At 40.4% G+C, this 24,033-nt stretch overlaps 1 protein-coding gene across 4 annotated transcripts in view; it reads right to left on the bottom strand.

Annotated features, from left to right (window-relative positions):
- Window positions 1-24,033, bottom strand: part of fbxw7 (F-box and WD repeat domain containing 7) — a 227,470-nt gene that overhangs the window by 136,685 nt on the left and 66,752 nt on the right. For all 4 annotated transcript variants that reach the window (XM_067992005.1, XM_067992013.1, XM_067992022.1 and 1 more), the window contains exon 3: window positions 7,391-7,885. In XM_067992005.1, coding sequence (XP_067848106.1) covers window positions 7,391-7,885 — 495 coding nt within the window. The remainder of the gene's footprint in view (window positions 1-7,390; window positions 7,886-24,033) is intronic.

Genomic DNA, 24,033 nt, shown 5'->3' with positions numbered 1-24,033 from the left:
TCCTCCTTTCCCAATTACTGGAAGCATACCAAAGAACATTACTTTTGATCCTTTCTCTTTGAGTTTTGAGCCAGTCCTCATATATGTGGCTTTTAAGGCCCTTATATTATTTTCCTCAGTGTCATTTAGCCTTACATGGACCACTACCACTGGGTCCCCACCTGTGCCTTTCGTTAAGCTTTTGTCAACCTCAAAACGAGAACTTAAGAAGGTAAACAGGAGTTATTTTGTTAAATAACAGTAAGATGATCTGCTGATTAGGGGAAGCATAGCATATTGTGAACCGCTGCACACTGACTCACCACCACCTTCTCAAGGGCAATTAGGGATTGGCAATAAATGCTGGCCTCGCCACCAATGCCCACATTCCATGAACGAATAATAAAAAAAATATTTTGTATTATTGCAAGAAGATAATTTGTACTGATTTAACTGAGTCCAATCATAACTACTGTTTGCGGTGAAATAATGCAGATTAACAATTTGTATCTGGCCTCGATTTACCAAATGTTTTTTCTGTCTACCTCTAAAAAGATTGGAAGTGCACATACAAAGACATGAATATCTGGTTCAGGTCTAAAGTGGATACTAATGTTACATCCTTGGCTTACGCTATTGTTTAAGTAGATTATTGGGCAGCAAGAGTCAAGTTCAGCATATAAGGGGCAGGGGATCTGCTTATGGGAGTGACTGACACCAGTGAACCCGAGAGGGTATCAACAGCAGACCCGAATTAGTAACATGGAGCCTTAAACATACCTAGCAATCAACTTTTAAAGCAACAACATAAGCAAGCTACTTTTTCCCAGGCCTTTACCACTGCTGTTCAACCCAACTCTCAAGTGTACACTCTTAAATACCATCTGCCTACTGCCTCCCCCACACCACACAGGTGAATTCAGAAATAAGTCTTCTGAGCAAATGTGACAGCAAAACTGCATCAAAAACTGCTCGTGGCACATTGCCTTAGAACACAGTCAACACACAAAGCTACTCCGGGAAGTAATCAAATCCAGTAAGCCTAAAAGTTGGATTTGTTTACAATTATAGGACAGTCTCAACAGCAAAATGAAATACATTATAAAACATGGGCTTGTAAAAAAGTTAATGCAATAATCATGGGCGATTTTAACTTTCACATGGATTGGACGAATCAAATTGTCAAAAATAGCCCTGAGGAGGAGTTCATGGAGTGTATTAGGGACTGTTTCTTAGACCAATACGTCGGGGAACCAAATTGGGAACAGGCCATTTTGGATCTGGTAATGGGTAACGAAACAGGATTAATTAATGATCGCAAAGTAAAGGATCCCTTGGGAAGCAGTGATCATAACATGATAGAATTTCACATCCAGTTTGAGAGCGAGGATCCTGGGTCTGAAACTACCGTATTAAACTTAAATAAGGGCAATTATAAGGAATGAGGGTGGAATTGGCTAAAGTGGACTGGGTAAACAGATTAGATGGTATGATGGTGGATAAGCAGTGGCAAACATTTAAAAAGATATTTTATGACTCGCAACAAAAATATATTCCTGTGAGGAGGAAAGACTCCACAAAAAGGGTGAACCAACCATGGCTAACTAAGGAAGTCAAGGATGGTATCAGGTTAAAAGAAAAAGCATACAACATGGCAAAGATTACTGGTAAGCCCGAAGATTGGGAAAACTTTATAAGCCAGCAAAGGATGACTAAAATAATAATAAAGAGGGAGAAAATAAATTATGAAAGTAAACTAGCAAGAAATATAAAAACTGACAGTAAAAGCTTCTACAAGTATATAAAAAGGAAGAGGGTAGCTAAAGTAAACATTGGTCCCTTAGAGGATGAGACTGGGGAAATAATAATGGAAATCAAGGAAATGGCAGAGGAATTGAACAGGTATTTTGTATCTGTCTTCACAGTAGACGACACGAATAACATACCAATAATAGTAGAAAATCAAGGAGCAAAGGGGGGGGAGGAACTAAAAACAATCACTATCACGAGAGAAAAAGTACTAGGTAAACTAATGGATCTAAAGGCTGACAAGTCCCCTGGACCTGATGGCTTGCATCCGAGGATCTTAAAGGAAGTGGCTACAGAGATAGTGGATGCGTTGGTTGTAATCTTCCAGGATTCACTAGATTCTGGAAAGGTCCCAGCAGATTGGAAAACTGCAAATGTAATACCCCTATTCAAGAAGGGAGTGAGACAGAAAGCAGGTAACTATAGACCAGTTAGCCTAACATCTGTCATTGGGAAAATGCTAGAATCCATTATTAAGGAAGTAGTAAAGGACATTTGGAGACTCATAATACAATCAAGGAGAATCAACATGGTTTTATGAAGGGGAAATCATGTCTGACAAATTTATTAGAGTTCTTTTGAGGAAGTAACAGGCAGGGTGGATAAGGGGGAACCAATGGATGCAGTATATTTGGATTTCCAAAAGGCATGCGATAAGGTGCCACATAAAAGATTACTGCACAAGATAAGAGCTCATGGTGTTGGGGGTAATATACTGGCATGGATAGAGGATTGGCTAACTAACAGAAAACAAGGAGTGGGAATAAAAGGGTCATTTTCAAAATGGTAATCTGTAACTGGTGGGGTGCCGCAGGGATCAGTGCTGGGGCCTCAACTATTTACCATATATATCAATGACTTGGATGAAGGAACAGGGTGTCTTGTGGCCAAATTTGGTGATGATACAAAGATAGGTGGAAAAGCAAGTTACGATGAGGACACAAGGGGCCCGATTTTAGCAGGGGTGCGGGTTCTCGGCGGGTGGGCAAGCGGGCGCGTGGGTAACGCGCCCGGTGAAATTAGTGGGTTTCCCGCGCGATCGTAGCAGGCAACGCAGTAATTGGAGCCACTTACCTGCTCCTCCAGGTTCCCCGCTGCTGGTCTGCGCGTCGGGCGGGCTGCGCATGCGCAGTAAGATCTGTCAGCTGGAGGCGCTCTATTTAAAGGGGCAGTCCTCCTCTGACAGATGCTGCAACAAATAGCAAAGATGACTGCATGGAGCAGCCCAGGGGGAAGGCTGCTCCCAGTTTAATGATGCCTCACTCCAGGTATCAATACATGGGGTGAGAAGGAGGGGGAGGACAGAGATCTTCCACCCAGCGGGCGGGAGGAAGCGGCCTGCCTCTGCCACCAGGAAGGCCTGGCTCGAGGTGGCAGAGGGGGTCACCAGTGCCACCAACATATCGCCCACCTGCGCACAGTGCAGGAGGCGGTCCAATGACCTCAGTAGGTCAGCCACAGTGAGTACACGTAGTCTTTCCCCTACACTCCGTCTGCCACATCACTGCCCCCACCCCACATCTCCTTCGGCACTGCCAACACTACTCTGTCACATCACCCCTCATACCCACGCAAACCCCATCCTTATCTTACCTGCACCTACTCACCTCGCCAGTACTCACCCCGCCACTACCACGCAACCCAATCCTCATACAATCTCATGGCTCTATCCCATACTCACCCTCACGTGCATCTCTCTCACGGCCAGCCTCACTCAACCTGCCACCACCTGTGCTGCAGCCACAGGGCATGCATCACATATGTGCAGTAGGCAGCGTAAGGCAAACCTGTCGTGAGCATGAAGGGGATGCACAAGGGTGTTTGAGGGTTTGTCATGGTTGTTACTTATATTGAATTTCTGACCAACTCACATCACACATTATATTGGCACCGCTACTGCCATGTCTTCGCGAATCCTGTCCGGTTTGTGCAATAATGCCCGCTCCTGGGTATCACTATGAGGACCCACCACTGATGCCACCCATTGTGTCACTGCAGAGTGGGTGTAGGTGTATTTGTAAGGCTCTTCTGCGCAGACGACAGAGACATCGGCGATGTCCCCGGTTGCATCCTGGAAGGCTGCGGAGAAGTTCGGGAGGGCAGTGGTGACTTTGACAGCGACAGGTAGGAAGATGGTGCACGGGCCAGCCAGGAGCAGCTCGGCATGAAAGAGGCTGCAGATGTCCACGACTAGATGTCGAGTGACTCTGAGCCTCCGTGTGCACTGCTGCTCAGAGAGGTCCAGGAGGCTGAGCCTCGGCCTGCGGACCCTGTGGCGAGGGTAGTGCCCTCTGCGACGCATCTCTCTCTGCGGTAGCCCTCCCTCCTGCTATACAGGTGGATGTGTCATAGCACTGTGTTGTGGAGCTCCACGTGTCAGAGGTGGACGGCGTGGATGGCGAGGCTGTTCGCCCTCCGAGGAGGTCATGACTGCAGCTACGGCGGCCCCCATCCGCAAGATGTACATCTGAGGGGGTCCGCAAGGTAGGTACATGTCTCCGGACCCCGGGGTAAGTGTGCAGGTTGGTGACTTTGACCGTCAGGAGGAGGGTGGTGGAGGCCAAACTTTGTCCCAAGTGACAGATTGGCCTCCTGCAATGGGTGAGGGTCTCCCCACACCACCTGTCAAATGGACCTTTGCAGCTGCCACAGGCTGACAGCTGCAACACGTCCATTCGATCTGGGAGTGTTTCCCCCAGTGTGGGAAACAGTCCCATGTTGATCCAAAAATCACACACAGTCCCTTAATCAGGTCAGTTAATGACCTGAAATAGCTACATAAATACTCTCAAGTGGCATCCCGCTGGCTTTAATTGCCTGCGGGATTCCCACCAGTGGGGGCTGCCTGCGCACGCCGGCGCATCAGCGGGGAACCCGGAAGTGGGCGGGATCGAGGCGGGATCCGGTCGGGATCCTGGATTTTACGATTTTCGAGGCCCCCCCCGCCGAGAACGCACCCGATAGCGGGTGCTAAAATCGGGCCCACGGTGTCTGCAAAGGGATATTGACAGGTTAAGCGAATGGGCAAAAATTTGGCAGATGGAATATAATGTGGGGAAATGTGAAGTCGTCCACTTTGGGAGGAATAATATTTTGCTTTTTTATTTTTTGAATGGAGAAATACTACAAAATGCTGCGGTACAGAGGGATCTGGGTGTCCTCGTACATGAAACACAAAAAGTCAACATACAGGTGCAGCAGGTAATCTGAATCTAAAATATTGGCCTTTATTTCTAGGGGGATGGAGTATAAAAGCAGGGAGGTCATGCTGCAACTATACAGGGTGCTGGTGAGACCACACCTGGAGTACTGTGTACAGTTCTGGTGCCCTTATTTAAGGAAGGACATACTTGCATTGGAGGCGGTTCAGAGAAGGTTCACTAGGTTGATTCCGGGTATGGAAGGGTTGTCTTGAGGAAAGATTGAATGGGTTGGGTCTATACTCATTGGAGTTTAGAAGAATGAGAGGAGATCTTATTGAAACATGCAAGATTCTGAGGGGACTCGATAGGGTAGATGCTGAGAGTATGTTACCTCTCATAGGGGAAATCTAAAACTAAGGGGCATAGTCTCAGAATAAGGGGTTTAAGGCGGAAATGAGGAGGAATTTCTTCTCCCAGAGGGTCGTGAATCTTTGGAATTCTTTACCCCAAAAAGCTGTGGAGGCTGAGTCATTGAATACATTCAAGGCTGAGTTAGACAAATTTTTGATCAGCAAGAGAGTCAAAGGATATGGGGAAAGGGCGGGAAAGTGGAGTTGAGGTTAAAAATTAGATCAGCCATGATCTTATTAAATGGCAGAACAGGCTTGAGGGGCCAAATGGCCTACTCCTGCTCCTATCTCTTATGGTCTTATGTTGGCTATATATTAAAGCAAGATTTATTGCTTTACTTTTATTGAGAAATCAAGGCAAATGGCTAAGGCCCATAATGCAAGAGTAAGAGATAAATCAGGTAGTGATAATATGATGTCAAGCTTGGGTTTTAAAAGCATAAAGTCTGGGGGAGGAAGGATAGGCCTCTGGGTGGTAAGTAGGAGGTAAACAGTTCTACAGTTTTGAGATCCTGGAATGAATGAGTTAAGAGTAGGAGGCTGTAATGAGCATTCACTTCAACACGGTAAGAAAGTGGAGGAGAAGGATGGTGTTGCACAATGTATTTGCAGGTTAGAAGGAAGAGATAAAACTTCAGAGGAACATGGACAACAGTAGTATCAATAACAGAGAAGAAAAGTTGCAACAGATAGAGGTTAAAGCCCAGAGTTAAACTTTTTCTTCTAACATTTATTTCATTCTTAAGAGTGTAAAATAAATGTTAGAAGACTCTCTTCTCTCCCCAAGATATGGGAGAAATATTCATGTCTTGGATGGACTTGGACTTGAAACAGAGTAAGGATTTGTTGAGGGGGAAAGTGCACAGCATGAAAAAGGAAAGAGATTTTGAAGGCAGCTTTAGCAATGGTGGAGATGTGAGAGTTCTATTTAAGATCAGAAGAGATAATGAAATCAAGAATTTCAAAGGATTAAGAAGGACTAGCGGTGGAGCCCTGAGGATATAAGTTTGTTGGACTTGAGAAACACAAAGAAACCGAAATTTTTTTAAAAAACAAGATTCTCATTGCCCCAAAATGCCTGAAGAGAAAGATGTAGTGATTTAGCCATTGTACTGCAGGCATGCAATCTGAAGGAATTTATTGAATGTGGAGTGGGATTATCAGTGAAGGAGTGAATAGGGTTAGGTGAATGCAGGTGGTCACGGATATGAACTGTCAGGGTGGGAGAGAGGACAAAGCTTTTTCAAAATTTGGCCCTTTTTTGTAAGTAACAATTAAGCCCAGGATTCCCTAGACAATTCAGCACAATCACGTGGAGGGCTTCATTACAATGCCAAATCCTAAATAACAAGGCGGCTGTCAGGTTTGGTACTTGACTATACAAAACAAAACCCTTTGTCAGATTTCAAATAACTTTGTTGTATTTACAGTCAACTTCACTCAAGTGAATATTTTTCATACATATTCCAAAACCATTTTCTATGTGCACTCAGTATTCTTTCCTTTTAAGAGAATCAGACATTAAATTGCTCAGTTAGGTGAGAATTTTGCCCAATAACACATTCGACTATGTTCATATCCCAGTCATTTTCCAGTACTGCAATATACAGTACCAAACAGCAAGGTAAATTCGGAAACCATTTACACTTCTACAAGTTGAAGAATCTAATAAATTGTGCAATAGGAAATTAGTATCTCACTGCAAATATTTCATAAGCTGTAAAAATGTGTGAAAACAGTCACTAGGAAATGATTTAACAGTACCTGTTAAAACACAGACATATCTAAATACTCTTGCACCTAAACAACGGCCTGTCAAGAGTTCTGCAACATATTAGCACATGAAGGCTACTCTGTTGATCCTGCTCATGCTGTACCTATTTGCAATACCTCCACAACTTTACTGTGCATACTTACAGCAGAACAGGCACTTGTCATTAACTTATTATAGAATTGCAATATACAATAAATCAAACTGGCAAATTGATTGTAGGACATCACTATATGTTAAATTCAGCTTTTTATGGTCACTAACAGATTCTCATTTACCTGATTCTTCGTTAATAGAGCCAGTGGTTGTTGAGTGGCAACATCAACATTATAATTTTGATCGGTTACATCATTTCCGTTTGTGCTATCTTCTTCTCTACTACTATCATCGGATTGTTCAAAATCATCACTGTCTTGGTCCATTTCCTCGTCACCATCCTCTTGTTCCTCCTCTTTGTTCTCTTCCTTGTCCTCTGCTGTGACTCGGTTGTTGTTTTCTTCTTCTGCAGCAACTTGGGACTCATCACTGGTGCTGCTGCTTGCCTCAGCTCCACTGCCATCAGCATTCCTCACACAATGCCCCTCTTGCTCCTCCACTACTCTGTTCATTTGCTCCTCCTCCCCATGATTCAAGGAGGCATTACCTCTGAGAGATCCTCCAGTTCGACGCCTCTTGCTGCCTCCAGACAGCAATTCCTGGTTCATTTCCAACAGCCAGCTTGCTACTTCCTGAACCTTTACTAGATTGGTGGATGGTGTACACGTTGTTGCAGCCTGAGAACAGAGGGGATAAGATTACATTTCAAAATTTATTTTACATTCGAGTATCACATTTGTAAAAGTTTTTAACCAAAATATTGAATGGTTTTAGGCGGATATAATTTAAAATTAAGATAACTTTGTATAGTACAAAAACAGTGCATTGAATGTAAATTTTGTTCTGATTATTTGCCAAAATGTGTTTTGTCAATAACATTTATGGTCCAAGAGTTTATTCATACAGTACAATGGGCTAGACACAGGGATAAAGGCAAGCACAATTCAAAAAACAAAACAATATAACTTTTTTCATAGATAAAATACAACAGTGGTAGGCTATGCAAAGACTTGGTCCAGAGAAAATCCTTCCAGATAATAGGGAAGGCAGATAAATGGAGTGAGGATAATGGAGGTTCCACTGTATTTGCCAAATAAATTCAGTTTTGGCAAAACAATTGTTTATAGAAATAACTTTAATAGCAAGTCTAACTCAAACAACTTGCCTTAAATGATTAGATATTTCACAACAAAAGTTAAAATATTGTTATGGAACAAATTATGTTCTGCTTACAAACATTTCAATGATACCATTTCTTGTAAATGACCAAAAAGCAGGTGCCCAAATAGAAAAGTATGGAATTACTGGCTAACCAGCTCAAAAAGGTTTTATTCACTGTTGCCATTGTATTTCTTTTCTCTATAAATTTGTCCCCCTTTCTCTCCAGGCATCAACTTGTTCCACAGGTGGCAGTTGCCCTCCAATACCTCATCAAGTGGTCAATTTTTGTGGCTTAAACTGTAACAGTGAATACTGGCAGCTATCCAAATGTGGATGATATCACAAGTCACACCTGATCCTGTCCTACCTGAATATCCACATGAACACTTCTAGCAGGGGTCAGTGCTCAGCAATAGGGAGTAGCAGCCAGGCCAATTTTTCCTTCCCTAACCTCGGGACTCTATTGCCAATTGTAGCACCCCTAAAACTACTCCTGCTGAGGTCTTCCTGGTTTGTATGGCTCAGATACAGTGATTTAACCCCCTGAACAATCAGAGGAGCTAGCTAGAATCAGAATACTAACCTTTTGTTTGGTTTCTATGCTTCAATGGAAAGATGTGATCAGATTTCAATTTATGTAAATATTAAAATCTTAAGCATTTTTGCTTCCAATAGACTGGTTATCATCATCTGATATGGTAACAACCCACAGTTCAATTCCCACTTTCTATATGAAACTAAAAATCTCTAAGTAAATTGTAAACATTTCATTCTAATAATTCTACATACCCGACAGAAAGCATCATGTACAACTTGAGAATGGAAGTGTCAATATCTGCTACACAGTGTCACTTTCAACCACATTAATAATTAAGATATCTGAATGTTGAGCACAGCACCTGGGAACAGCAAGGGTAAGAATTCAAAGCTTACCATATTTACCTTAATCAAAATATCACTTAATCTTATGCCATGGTGTTTACACAAAGCAGTTTTGCACATTTGGCTTACAGCAGTGGATCTCTTTATGTACGTACAGTACAGCTCTCCTGCAACCCCCAAGTAAATGAGACATTCTCTAGGTAGATACAAATTAGTCATCATGATACTAAATTTACATACCACAGGAGAAGCTCTGTTCTCAAAGCATTTTAAAACAAATTCAGGAGCTGTTTGACCAATTGCCTTTCAAATAAGACAAGTATGTATTAAAAAAAAGCTAGCAGAAATTATGGCTTTAGAATTTGCGCTGTCTCACACGGGGAAAAAGTGGGCATAACCAACTCTCTGTCTGCGGTTTACAGAATACAGATTTGTGGTGAACTCATGTTTTATTAACAAACTAGCCTACAAAAGTCACTAGTTAGTTAGGTGCAGGCAGCCTGAAAACACAATTGTAATCCACCTGGGGATGGGTCCAATGAAATATTGGTACTAGCCCAGGGCAAGATAAATGTGCAATTTAACTTGTCAGCAAGAAAAATGAAGCTATCCATCATGGCAACCTTATTATACTGAAAGAAAACTATGCTGTTAGGTTCTGAAATTAAATATTTTCCCATTTCTATCCTTCTGGTCAAGAGTGTGTTCAGTTTTCTATTTACAATCATCTTAGCTGCCACAAAACCCAGTATTTTGTGCAACTTGCATTATGCGTCGTTTACATATGCTAGTTAGATACTTTCCCTCACATTCAAGATTTAAAAAATGAATCATTTCAAATATATTAATTAACTGTATCAACATTTCCAGCCCTGAATGTCACAAAGTCATAAATAAATCCTGATAAAGCCTAATGAATCATTTGCTTCCATTACAACTGGCAAAGAGCGGTATTACGTTTCAGAAAATTTCTACAAATCTCAGCAATTTTCCTTGAATTTTTTTTATATAAAGTAAATGCTTGAAAAAGGGAAACTGATCAGAAAACATTAGAAATATTAAGATCTTGATGGACAGTATTAATAAGATGGCAGAACTACTAAATGTCAGATATTCCACTCAATGGCAAAAATGCTGTTGCAAATACAAATATATAGAAATACATGTTACGATATGGAAAAAGGCCATTCAACCCAACTAATTTGTCGGCGTTTACCCTCCACTCAAGCAAGTAGCCTAATCGCATTTACCCGCCCTGTTCCCATGTCCCTTTATCCCCCTTTCTTTCACCTATCTATCCAATCTAATCTTGAATGTTGACAGTTTTTGCCTCAACCACTAACCCTGGAAGTGAATTCCACAGCCTCAGAACTCTGTGTAAAGAAGTTTGTTTTACACTCTATCTTAAATCTCTTACATTTAATCATGTATGGTCCTGCAACTACTGGTAACAGTCTGCTTCTATCTACCCCATCCCATCCTTTCCTAATTTTAAACACTTCTATCATACTGTCCCATAATCTACTTTGTTCCAACAAAAAAAGCCCTGATTTTTCAGGACTTTCTTCATATTTCAAATTTAGCCCAGGAACACCATCTAAATAGACTCAATCAATACACTTGAAATTAGTTATGTGCAATAAGTAACACAAGATAAACTTTGTACAAGTTTTTACATTTCACTTTAAAACGACCTGAGATAAAACTCAACATTTTTGTTAGCCAGAGTATAAAAACAAAGGATTATTACTGCTTTTTGTACATACTCGTTACTCTACCCCTCTTTGCATAAGATTTAATTTAATTTTCCAACTATCTGTATTGCAGTTAAGTGTTTCTGGCAGTTTAACCTGTACAAATTCCCAGTGATATTCAAAGCTATGCACATTGCTAAAAATGGCACAAAGCATTAGAAACATTCACTGATTGATAAGACAGACAACTACTTTTATTCCAACCACTTCATATACAGTAATTTGTGTGTCACAAATGTTCTACTAGCATTTAAAAAAATATTTGCCAATGGCATTGGCATCAAAAACCGTAAGCTTTTAAACATCTACAAATCAGAAGCCAATGTTCCTCACAGCAGACCCTGGCTTTAGTGAACAACGTCCGGTACAAATTGCAAATGAGATGCAAGGGGGTCAGTTATTAGCCACGGTATTTATTAAATATTATATAAAAAGCACACATACTGAAAGGCAACAGAGCGGCACCTCCTATTAACCATTCAAAACCACAGCCAGCTCGAGGCTCAACAAATAACTTGTGAATGAATATACTTTCCAACCAATACAGTATCAGCATTCCACAGGGAGTGAATTTTAACTGAGAAGTTACCTGCACACTCCAATCAATAACAAAGACTAATCAGCCCAGCTACCCTTCCCAGGAGGCACTAAGACTTGTGCAATCCTCTTTCAGCCAGTGTAGAAAAGGATCATTACACTTCCCTTTCCTAACCTTTGCAAGCTCCTCACTGGGAAGACGATTGGCCACATCTAAACCCCTAGAAGCATCTAGATCAGTGAAGAAGCAACCTGTCTCAGTGTATTTTAACAGGCACTGCATCCCACTCAGTGTGTATCTGACTAACAGTGTCTACCCAGCATGCATTCCACATGAAGCACACTGACAGGTTACCTTATCACAACTAAAACCTCATTTGTGTGCTGTATGAAATATTTATCAATGCAGCAGTTCTTACTGAACCAGTTATTGCAACCACAAAGGAAATATCAATACTTCTAGTATAGGATGTTAAATATTCCTTTTGCATGTACAGAAGGACTGAAATTGCTGTTTTTAAAAAAAGATAGCTGTACAATGTATGCACATAATGTAAATACACACTTGTCACAAGCGAAAGTGGGGATTGCAGCAGAAATCTTGTCTATTATATGCCTATTACAAATCACACAGGGAGTTCCTTAGGGAGTCATAAGCAGTAGAAAATTGGACAGCTCAGGCAGCCACTCTGTGCAAACATTGAGACCTTCATAAAAGACAATCTCGGTCTTCTGCCACTTGTAAGAGGGCTTCAGTTCATGTTAAAATATCAAGATTAACTCTTCCTTTTAAGACAATGGACATATTTTTCCCTGCATTGTAAATTTCATATTTTTGACAGTCCAGCATAAAGACAAATTAGTTGCAGTTACCTTGAGTATTAAGATACTTGACTGGATTTTGAACAATATGATGCTCAGCACACAATTGAGGCTGGCATCATAGCTTAATGTGGGTTTGTGAAGCACACATTACTCAGTATATACAACTTTTTCTGAATGTCTTTTTATGAGGTTTGGTGGGTGTTGGGGGGGGGGGGGGGAAGAGAAGAGAAATGTACTTTTATTGTAGATTTTTTTTCAGACTCAGGTGAACCACAAATGACCTACACTGTGAAAGTCTATGGCTCAAGACTTAACATGAGGTAGAGTATATGGTAACTCCGCAACAGTTGGTATGAGCTCTAGCTCTTGTCTTTTGTTCTCTTCCTCTTTTTTTCCAAAAAAAAATGTAATGCTGTAGAAATGGCAATACTAAATAAAAAAAACTCCATTAACAGTAACACTTTTTCAGATCACGTAAAAATAAAAATCAGACCTGTGAAATGATGAGAGTCATATGATTATAACCAATGAAAAACAACTGCATCAGAATAAATCCCAATATACTGTGGGCATTTTCAAAACTAGATTGTGGATGACAAACATCTTTAAGCACGAGAGAATTTAAAAAAGAAATCCCTTCTGTTAAAAATCATGTTACTGCTAATAATATTAAAATAAAAGCACTCAGGAAGTATAAGTCTCAGTACACCGAGACACACTAAACTGAATACAGCTAGCAGCGTGTGTTTTGGTAGCACTGGGCTAGGGGCTGACATGTCATGGCTTAGCACTCTTAGCTCCCTATGTAAAAGAAACAGTACAACAGGGGCTGTAATAAGGCGGCCAGTGATATGAAAGTATATTTTTGACAAAAGTATATCTTAAGAAAGCCATTGGAGAGTCATATTCTCAAGTAATCAATTGGTTGTGAAGTGATTCGGGGTGTCTTGCATGATAAGGGACCATACATAGCTAAGTTGTTCTTTCTTTTCTCCTACCTTCATTCTTCACAAATTAGATACTAAAATTTGAGCATTCACTCAACATGATTGCAGGGGTTAAAGATAGATTTTGGTGCCCTTTGCAATCATTCTTTCCTGATCAAAAATGGTATCTACAATCTTATTGCCAATCATAACATTTAAATCAATAGTGTCAATCAGATCTAAGGGATTCCAGAAGTAGTACTGAAATTCTGTAGATGAGGCAAATCGAAATATCTCGTGCTTAGAAACAAAAACACACTAAGATACTGTCATGAATGTTCTATTTGGAAGTTTGAAGAAACTTCAGAAGCAGGTATAAGCAGTGACTAAATAAATATTTAAAATACCAGTCAACCTCAGGCAGCAATGGCAGAGGTCCCAAAAGCAGGTTGCCCACTTGAGCCATTATTAGGGGAATAGTGCATGGTGGGGTAGGAGGAAAGAAGAACTCAAATAAGCACATTACCATATCATGTCTGCAGGACATCCCAAAGCACTGTACAACTAATGAGTTGCTTTAGAAGTGCAATCGCTTATTATGTAGGCAAACATGGCAGTTAATTTGCACACAGCAGATCCCACAAACAGCAAATGAATTAATTACCAGATGATCTATTTTTGGTGTTGGTTGAAAGAGGAATGTTGACCAGGACATTTGGAGAACTCTGCCCTTCTTCAAATAGTGCCATAGGATCCATTATGTCCATTTAAGCAGGCGGATGGGGCCCCAGTCTAGCATCTCATCAGAACATAGCACTTCCAACAATGCACTGAAGTGCCAGTCTTGATTATGTCCTTCAGTCCATAGTAGGGCTTGAAATCATAACCTTCAGACTTGGGGGAGAAAGTACTACCAAATGTGCCAAATTGTCACTAGCAAGAAGAAAATTACCAATTGGGAAAAATATACTAACAGCATTGTAAGGTTTCTAACTGGGAGTAGCTGCTTTAGATTTGCTCTTCAAGGACCATATTTTTCTTTGCTTCATTAATTAACAAAATAAAGCTGGTACTTTAAGTTTGCATAAACTATTTCCATTTGTAAAGTGATAGCAATTACACAACCCTTTCTCAACAACTTCTCTCTTTGCAATAAAATGGTTGGAAGACTCATCAGTTCTCCACAGATCAATTTTATTTGTCACAGAAAAATGGTATATTAAGTGCAATTTGAATATATTCAAGAACTGTGGAAAATAAGGTAAGTTGAGGTCATTCTGCTACAAGCCAGTATCAACAGTGAAACAATATTTTAACCTTAAATATGAAACAAAAAAGTGTAGTACAGTGCTTAGAAGTTCCAGCGTGCCATGCCATTGTGGGGGGGGGGGGGGGAAGTAGGTCATAATTCCATTCCCAATTCATCACAGAGCAATTTTTAAGTTTCACTGTTGTAAGAAATGCAAAGCGGAATACCAGGTGCTTCCACAGAGGGAGTGAGCAAAAAAAAAGGTAGATAGCCCCACAGTACACACTCATCCTTAAAATCAATTAGAGGGCTGCAATGGCAGAGATCAGGAAGCAAGATGCCTGTCCAGCTTTATGACGGGGTGGCATGTGGCACAGGGGATAAAACTATAATATCTTCTAAGTTTGCAGCATCGTGGAACACCAATGAATGCCACAGCTGGACGGTCAGATTCCCACTGAACAGTTATTAATTTCAGCTGTGAGGCTATGGGGAAGTGCCAGACCTCTTAGTTTTCCTCCTTTTCTGTTGAGAAATTGAGAAGAAATATCCTATTGGTTATCGCAAAAGCAGCACTGGCACAGGCCCAAATGTATTTCATATGACCACAAGGGGAGTTCTGAAAGAGTAAAACAGGGAAGATTAGAAGGCAACAGAGACTGGAAAATACTAGAGGAGAAAAAATGAGCCATCTCAAGACCACCACACCACTCAACACTGCGTTGGTCTCTAAACATTCTCCCTTCTTTCAGCTTTTTAAATAAAAACAAATGCTAACACTTATCAAACAGTCCAAGGGTCATCTACCCAAGGGTAACCATCTTGGTCCTCAGCTGCTTCATCCAGACAGATTTCTAGGGTCCAGAATTGGTGAAAAATCTCCCATGCTTTTGGGCACCATTAAACAGATTTGAATCCTTCAGTCTCCTCGCTTGATGGAAACATCTATCGCTTCATCACCTAATAATGTGACTTTTGTTGCTGAAATGATCTGAATATCTTCAGGCCATCAAGAGAAAAATCACTCTTCTCAATTTTAGAGGGCAGCCCTCCACCATCACAGATAACCACCAAAATCTGGGGCTACTTTTTGAAATTGTTGGATGTGATTGTCCACAGAAGTATCATAGAGTAATGGGGGACACAAAGTGCATCACTGGATGAGGTGCTTTCTGTGGCCCTGTTAACCATACTAGCAGGATGCTTAGTGGTCTGAAACGGCAAATGTTCTCTTGGTGAGAGGGGGTGGTTATTGTTGGTATGAGGGGGTGGTTATTGTTGGTATGAAGTTAACTTTGCAGCATATACAGCAAAATAACAATAATAATAAACTTAACATAAACTTCTGACAGTTAGGCAAGATTAAACCAATCAGCAATAACACAAAGATTATACTGACTAAAATGTACTTGACACCTGGCCAGTGTTGCTTCTTCAACACAATGCAGGTTGAGTTTGATAGATATACCTGTGGTAAACTTGAGTTCATGCAGTATCATGACTCAATGTGGACTAAGTGGTAAATCTAGAAGATATATAAGTGGCACCAACCCAGCTGTGCCCTCACAAACATTCATCTGTAATTCTGGGTCGCCGGTGATGCGAATATGTTCATGCAATAGCTATGAATAAGAATTTTTGTCAACCCTCTGGGACTGTAGACCAAAGAGCTTTCCATTCCTCACCTGAAATCACACAATTAAGTCAGGCTATCTGGTCGTGCCTATTTTAAAGGAGACAAGCTTATTGTGTCTGTAAAAACAAATATGGATGAGTTGTGAAATCAATTCATCCTCCTCAACCAAACCAATCAAGTAAGACTTCAATCTAAAAAGCTGGCTGAAAACATGTATAGCTTCTCGGGTGGAAAGGAAATGGCAGATCAAGTCATGACCTTCAAAAGAAAATTTGCCCAACAGGAAAGCACATAAGATCAACTTATTTTCCAGTAATGAGAGTTGCAAAAGCCCAAATCCTATCATCTATAGAACCAGAGAACCAATGCCACATTTCATGTTACATAGAAGACAAGTCATTGAGTGACTTCAGGACCAAAAACCTTTCAGAAGCTTGAACACAGGAACAGGGGTAGGCATTTCAGTCCTTCGAGCCTGTTCCACCATTCAATTAGATCATCGCCAATCTGTATCTTAATTCCATCTATCTGCCTTGGTTCCGTAACCCTTAAAAATCTATCATTCCCAGTTTTCAAATTTTCAATTGACCTAGCCTCAACAGATTTTTGGGGGATAGTGTTCCAGGTTTCCACTACCCTTTACATGAAGTGCTTTCTGACATCATCCCTTGTTCTGAACATTCCCACCAGAGGAAACAGTTTCTCTCTAAATAACCTATCAAATCCTTTAATTATTTTAAGCATTTCAATTAAATCACCCCTTAATCTTCTATATTCAAGGGAATACAAGTCTGGTTTATGCAACTTGTCATAATTTAAGCTCTGGTATCATTCTGGTGAATCTGCACTGAGGATGAAATTACTTCAATGGTAAGAGAGGACATAACAAGAGGCAAGCAGGCAGTGGAGACTTTATGGGCAGAATTAAGAAATAGAAAAGGATTTAAGGCTGCAGTGGGAGTTGTGTATAGGTGCCCTGGTAGTAGCTGTGAAGTGGCAGAATGTTTAAATGCAGAGATTAGACAAGCATGTAGCAAAGGCAGAGTGGTTTTAATAGGGGATTTTAACTTTCATATTGATTAGGATAAGCAGACGAGTTTATGTCAGAAAGATAGCGAATTTCTTGTGTGTTCAGGATAGCTTTCTGCAACAATGTGTCATAGAACCAACAAGGGGGCGGGCCATATTAGATTTAATAATGAGCAATGAGCCAGATTTAGTTAACGGTGCATAAACATTTATCTAATAGCGATCATAATATGTCTAATGAACCTGAATGAATCTTTTGAAGAGATGACTAAAGTAGTGGACAGGGGAATGTCTATGGATGTTGTTTATATGGACCTCCTGAAGGCATTCAATAAAGTCCCTCATAAGAGACTGTTAGCTAAAGTTGAAGTTCATGGGATTGAGGGCAAATTATTGATCTGGTTAGGAAATTGGCTGAGCGGCAGAAGACAGGTAGTTGGGATAATGGGCAGGTACTCAAATTGGCAGGATGTGACTAGTGGCGTCCCAGGGATCTGTGTTGGGGCTTCAACTATTCACTATATTTATTAATGACTTAGATGACGGAATAGAGAGCCATAGTTTACCGATGACACAAAGATAGGCAGCATTGTAAACAGTGTAGATGGAAGCATAAAATTACAGAGATATTAATAGATTAAGTGAATGGGCAAAACTGTGGCAAACGGATTTCAGTGTAGGCATATGTGAGATCATCCACTTTGGACATAAAAAGAATAGATCAGAGCACTTTCTAAATGGTGAAAAGTTTGAAACAGTGGAGGTCCAAAGAGACTTGGGGTCATGTACATAGATCATTAAAATGTCATGGACAGGTACAGAAAATAATCAAAAAGGCTAATGGAATGCTGGCCTTTATATCTCGAGAACTAGAAGTTATACTACAGCCATACAAAGCCCTGGTTGGATCAAACCTAGAGTACTGTGTTCAGTTCTAGGCACCGCACCTTAGGAAGGATATATTGTAGGGAGTGCAGTGTAGATCGGGGGGGAGTGCAGCGTAGATTTACTAGAATGATACCTGGATTGCAAGGGTTAAATTACGAGGAAAGCATTCACAGGATGGGTTGTATTCCCTGAAATTTAGAAGATTAAGGGGTGATTTGATCGAAGTTTTCAAGATATTAAGGGGAACTGATGGGGTAGATAGAGAGAAACTATTTACGCTGTTGGGGAGTCTAGGAGTAGGGGACATAGCCTAAAAATTAGAGCTAGGACTTTCAGGAGTGAAGTTAGGAAACACTTTTACACGCAAAGGGCGGTAGAAGTTTGGAACTCTCTTCCGCAAACGGCAGTTGATGCTAGCTCAATTGTTAATTTTAAATCAGAGATTGATAGATGTTTGTTAACCAAAGGTATTAAGGGATATGGGGCTAAGGTGGATATATAGTTAGATCACAGATCAGCCATGATCTCAATGAATGGCAGAACAGGTTCAAAGGGCTAAATGGTCCACTTATGTTCCTATTTTTTTGTACCTGTCAACTAGCTTTTAGACCCCAAAATCTCTCTGCTCATCCACAGTGCCTAGCTTCTCGCCTCTCTGAGGGAAGATGACAGTCTCCAGCATCCAGGCCCACTGATTCTTTGTAACAACCTTCTCACAGTTATATTGTAAATCCATATACGGAGCTGCGATTGGAATTTCACATAAGTATGACTAGCAGACATGTCTACAAGGTCAATTATGGCATTCTGAACACTCTGGTTGCCCAGATGGAACTGATACCTGCCTGGGACCAAACCTACAGGTTGAACTATTGCTGTCCAATGCATCAGGTGTTTTGGCAGGACTTGGGAGCTCTGATCCCTCCTTCCCAGCTGTATAAGGTGATGCAAAGTATGTCCCAACTGGTGCATCTTCACAGGAATATGTAATCTCCTGATCATGCTTAATTGTTCGACATGGGAGAGGAGGGGTGCTTTTTACCAGGCAACACTGGCTAAATGTCACATTAGGCCTCTGCAGAGTTTCAACCAGGCATCACACTTCCAAATATTGTACTATATGCATTCCAAGTCAGTCACTGAGGGCACGCGTGACACTCAGGAAAATTAAAAAATCTGGAGCTGCCAATAGCCATGGTATGGTATGGTTGACTGAAGTCTGGTTGATCAGGGCAGGCTGCAATGAAGCACAACTCAAGATGCTGTCTCTAAAAGAGGCATAGTAACTTTCCGAACTTCAACTACAAACTCAAACATCTGGCAAAAGTTAAAATAAAACTTCATTTTGGGAATTAAAATTGAAGGAGAAATTCTGGAAGAGTTTTGTTAACAGATAACCAATAAACTGGGGAGCAAGCCTTTGGCTTAGCAGTAGCATTCCTACCTCTGAGTCAGAAGGTGCAGGGTTCGAACCTCGTTCCCGACAGTCCTGGTGAGTGGAGACCGAAGGTCTGGCTTTGAATTCTGGGTTGACATCCAGCTGGATACTCGCTTCTTGTGGTTGTGGGTGCCTTCTCCACTCCCCCCATCCCTATCATATGGGTTGTGGGAGCCCGTAAAACCCTCCAGCCATATAGGACCAACCACCATGGCCATGGAAGGAGTGTATATATCGTGGCCTGCAAATCCTTCCACTACTGACACACACACAGGAAAATAACAACCAATAAATTAACTGTAAACTTTTTCTGATGTGGGAGACAAATATGCTAGAGTGCAGCCCAAAACAAAACAAAATTAAAGATGACCCTCTGATCGCTCAGGATGCAACCTCTTAAAAGGGTGAGTATCATCAAGTGTATTTCCCTATGGGATGACAGCATTATCCTGTGTGTGTGTGGATGTGGAGAATGAACAAATATTCTATTCCACAATCTCAGCAATAATATCTTCTACTTTTAACAAAAAAACATTTCAATTAAAGCCCATATGATATGGCAAAATATTCCAACTTTGTGGAAGTCAACTTCATAATAATTTGTACTAAGTTTGCAATTTGAGTTCTCCCATGAATTTATCCAGTGAGCAGCTGCGCCATACACACCAGGAAAACCCCAAGTGCGAACCCCGATCTGTGTTGCGCGAGCAGATCTCAGCTAGGACTGCAGTCGGGGTGCACTTAGCCTCAGCACCCCAGGGTATGGAGGAGAACCGTTACCACAGCTTCCGCTCTGATCACCAGGGACTTCTGCTGTAATTGCACAGGTGGATGTTGGATCAGGACAGAACCTGGCCCAATATGGTGCCCATCCATGGTTAAAAAACCTGGCAACACTCAGTCAAGATTAAAACATTAATAATGCCAACTTGGGCAAGGCGCTTTTAGCAAGAAGTCTATACCTACAGGAAAGAAGGGAGGAGAAAAATTGATGGAGAAAAGAACACTGCAGTTCTTTGGCAATGAACCTCAATCTTGCCAAATGTAACCTCCAAGCCCTCAACACTATCTACTACACCACACCACTAAAGTATTCTAAAATGAGAACTGAACCGTTTACTCAGGAAAAAATGCCAAATATTGTGAACCACTGTTACAACATTGCAGCTAAATGTAACATTACCAAATGCTGTCCCCCCCCCCCCGCCACCAAAAAAATAGCTTGTGAAACCGTTGGCAATCCTGTCATCTGAGTGGTCTACAGGATTGCTACACAATTTAACATAAGACTGTAAATCAAAAGAAATACAGAAAATAAAATGGACACGTTTTCTCAAATATAAATATATACTGAATTCATACATCTCAAAATGAATACTACTGAATCTGTTGAGATTCTCCATTTTGGACTTAGTAAATGCTCCCTTCATATTTTTTCAAATTTTAGGTGAGGTGGCACATCCCTTAGATTATTTTAATATATTGTTTGCAGGGGAAGGTTTCCTCTGCAATTGTGCTTATGCACTTTTAAATGGGTTTCAGGTGACAGAGCCTTGCATACCCTTTTACGGGTACACAAGTGTGACAATCAGGAGGAAAAACTTCTCCCACCATATTAGCAATCTATTAAAAGAAAAGACAAATCTAACAAGTCGGATGACCAGAAATTAGAGAAAAAGAGAGTGGTGCATTTCCAGAAGCACTGCATAACATATGGCTCCATCAGTAGACAACACAATTATGGTCTATGGGGTATAGATGTTTCAGCATACATGATTAAAGATATTATTTAGTTTGGCATCAGAATATGGGAGTGTTTGAGGAGAGTGTTAATGCACAACATAACTCTTGCTACCAATACACTAGTTTATTAAGAGTTTAAGTTATTCATATTAATTTGCTCAGAAGCTTTTAGTAAATTCGCTACGTGATCCACCTTTGCATAAACCACAGCCCTTGGTGAACAGCTTACTTTTTCCAAGGTATTAAGTAGAATGTTGGCACACTATTCTAAACGTGCGGTATTCAAAAACATGCTTGCCAATATTAACTGCACTGAAATAGATTTACTGTGAGGCAGTGGGTGGCATTTTGGGTTAGCACACTCTTCCTTCACCTGTGACTTCTGGTTTCAAATCCCAGCCTAGATTTACTGGATGAAGGTGCAAGGAACCCATATATAAGAAATTAGTTTGGGCAGTCTAAATTTTTGAATATGGTATACTATGGTAATATCATGGAGAAAGAAAGTGTACACCTGGACTGTAGGGCACGGAGTCAGGAGGCACCGCAAAGCAGTAAGATGGTAAGGACCCAGTTATCTGTACTGATGGCTGTTTGCCAATCGTGTGTTCACACTCGATTCTGCACATCCGAGCTGATTTGTCTGATTATGTCGGACATACCAGACAAATTAGTTCTGCACAGATGAGTCAGCTATAAATGGCAATCTGACAGAGGCCACAGAGAGAACTGATATGGGAAGTGTAAATGTCACACTTGTGCAATACTGGATGCTCTTCTGGGGTTGGGGCTCAGGCATTTTGTTGATGCAGCACAAGGAGGGTTTTACCCTGTAGCTGGCTATGCAATATCTCATTTGTAATTATTTGAGGTTGACACTGGAAGTCTGAAGTGGGTAAGTGTTCCATTCAAAAGCTCTACCATACTGCGATTTTGAAGATCGAGATTTCTTCCTGCACTTCAGTTAGTAGTCGACAAATCAATTTCCTGAATAATAGTTAGGCTACGTAGGTTTCTTTATATAAAATACTGCAATATAGCACAGTTTAATAGAATTTTCAAAAGTGACAGGAACAATATTGCACAAGTTTTAATATATCTTACTCAGTTCTCAACTGCATGTTAATATCACTGCCTCACACAGGTAAAGCAATAATCTAAACATGTCAATTGTAATGTTAAATCAATACCACTGTTCAATGGCTTAATGCAATTTCAATATTTATTTCTAAGTCTGGCGAGAGATCTTGTAATTAGTACTGTTCAGCTGGCTTTCCTTCAAGTATGATGTAGGAAAAACTTCCCATAAGAGCACCCCTGCCAGAAACATATAAACATCCTCAATTTTTTGTAGAGATAATTTTAACCAGCTGAAGACTGGGAAAATTTCTTTTTAAAAAATCCATTAACACAGTCAGGAACAGTATTTACTTTTAAAATAAATCTTCCTCTTTCATTCCGCTCATGTTGCAAGTCACATTTACTAAAAACTAACAAAATACAACAAAGGGTTACGACTAAAAAACACACACATATCCCTCTATAGAATATATTCAATAAATATAAATTATTCAAACCTAAGAACAATTAATGTCTACCAAATCAACGCAACAGCGGATTTTTGTATAATGTTTGTACTACTCTAATTCAATTGTCAGCTTTTAAATTGATTTTTTACATGTATAAGGTATTTAAGTCTCCTTTATTAGTTAGTAAAATAATTCCAGATTGTACTGCTGGCCTAACAACTATCAGGAGCTCATGTAACACTCGTGAAAAAATTGAACAAATCAGGCATGGAAGGAGATTTTAAAAACTAGTTACACATTTTGAAGTGTATTCTAAGGCAGCATACCGTATCAGTTGTGATACTGTTGATAAAAAAACTCGATAACATTCGGTATTACTCAAATTTAATAATCCTTTCTCCTTGTGGACAGATTAGATATACACAGACATAAAATGCACAACTACTTTACATTCCTGGCCATTTCCCCAATGCACTTAATAAACTCAATGGAAAATTATATTTTAAGATACAGTAAATCAAGTCATTTTTTAGATGGAAAAACACAGAGGCCTGGACGTATTTTAGAAAAAAAGTGAAACCAAACAAGTCAATGTTGATAAACTTGCAACATGAGGCATACTTGACGTAAAACTTATTACAGCAATGTGACTATATCCATACAAAAAGGTTCCAGACATCATCTGTTGGCTAAGGTTAGAGATACATAAACAATTGGACAGCACATATTGACAAACGTTTAAGATTAAAAGCAAAACATTGTTCAAAATGCAATGAATTCTATTTACTTTAATTGTAAAGTCATATTTCCTGAAATCAAGGGAAATACTAGTTTATCCTTTAAAAATTGAGTATTAATAATTCAGTGTTTTTGATTAATTTGGGCAATTTGCATTGCTCGTTTTTCTCGGGTACTGGTGCATCTCTCCAATTCCAACTGTTCAGATTGGGAAGTTCAAGAGTACACATCACCATCGTTACTCTTAATCCACAAGGTATATTCCTATTCTTCCTCATCCATTTCTGTTAAGTAATTGCTTTTAATTAGATTGTAAATCCTGGCAACACTCAAGGAAATTGGCTGGGAGGAAGCATAGAGGTAAACCACATCAGCAAAATTGTGGTTTAGTGTGCATAACTAGCATTACGGTGAAGTGGTTTTTCTTCAGGCCCTGACCTGATACCAGTGAAGAGGAGCAAGATTTCCTGGAGGAGCAGTAGTTTCACTG

Source organism: Heptranchias perlo, chromosome 1, assembly GCF_035084215.1.
Source record: "Heptranchias perlo isolate sHepPer1 chromosome 1, sHepPer1.hap1, whole genome shotgun sequence".
Lineage (NCBI taxonomy): Eukaryota > Metazoa > Chordata > Chondrichthyes > Hexanchiformes > Hexanchidae > Heptranchias > Heptranchias perlo.
This window is presented reverse-complemented; position numbering and strand designations above follow the sequence as displayed.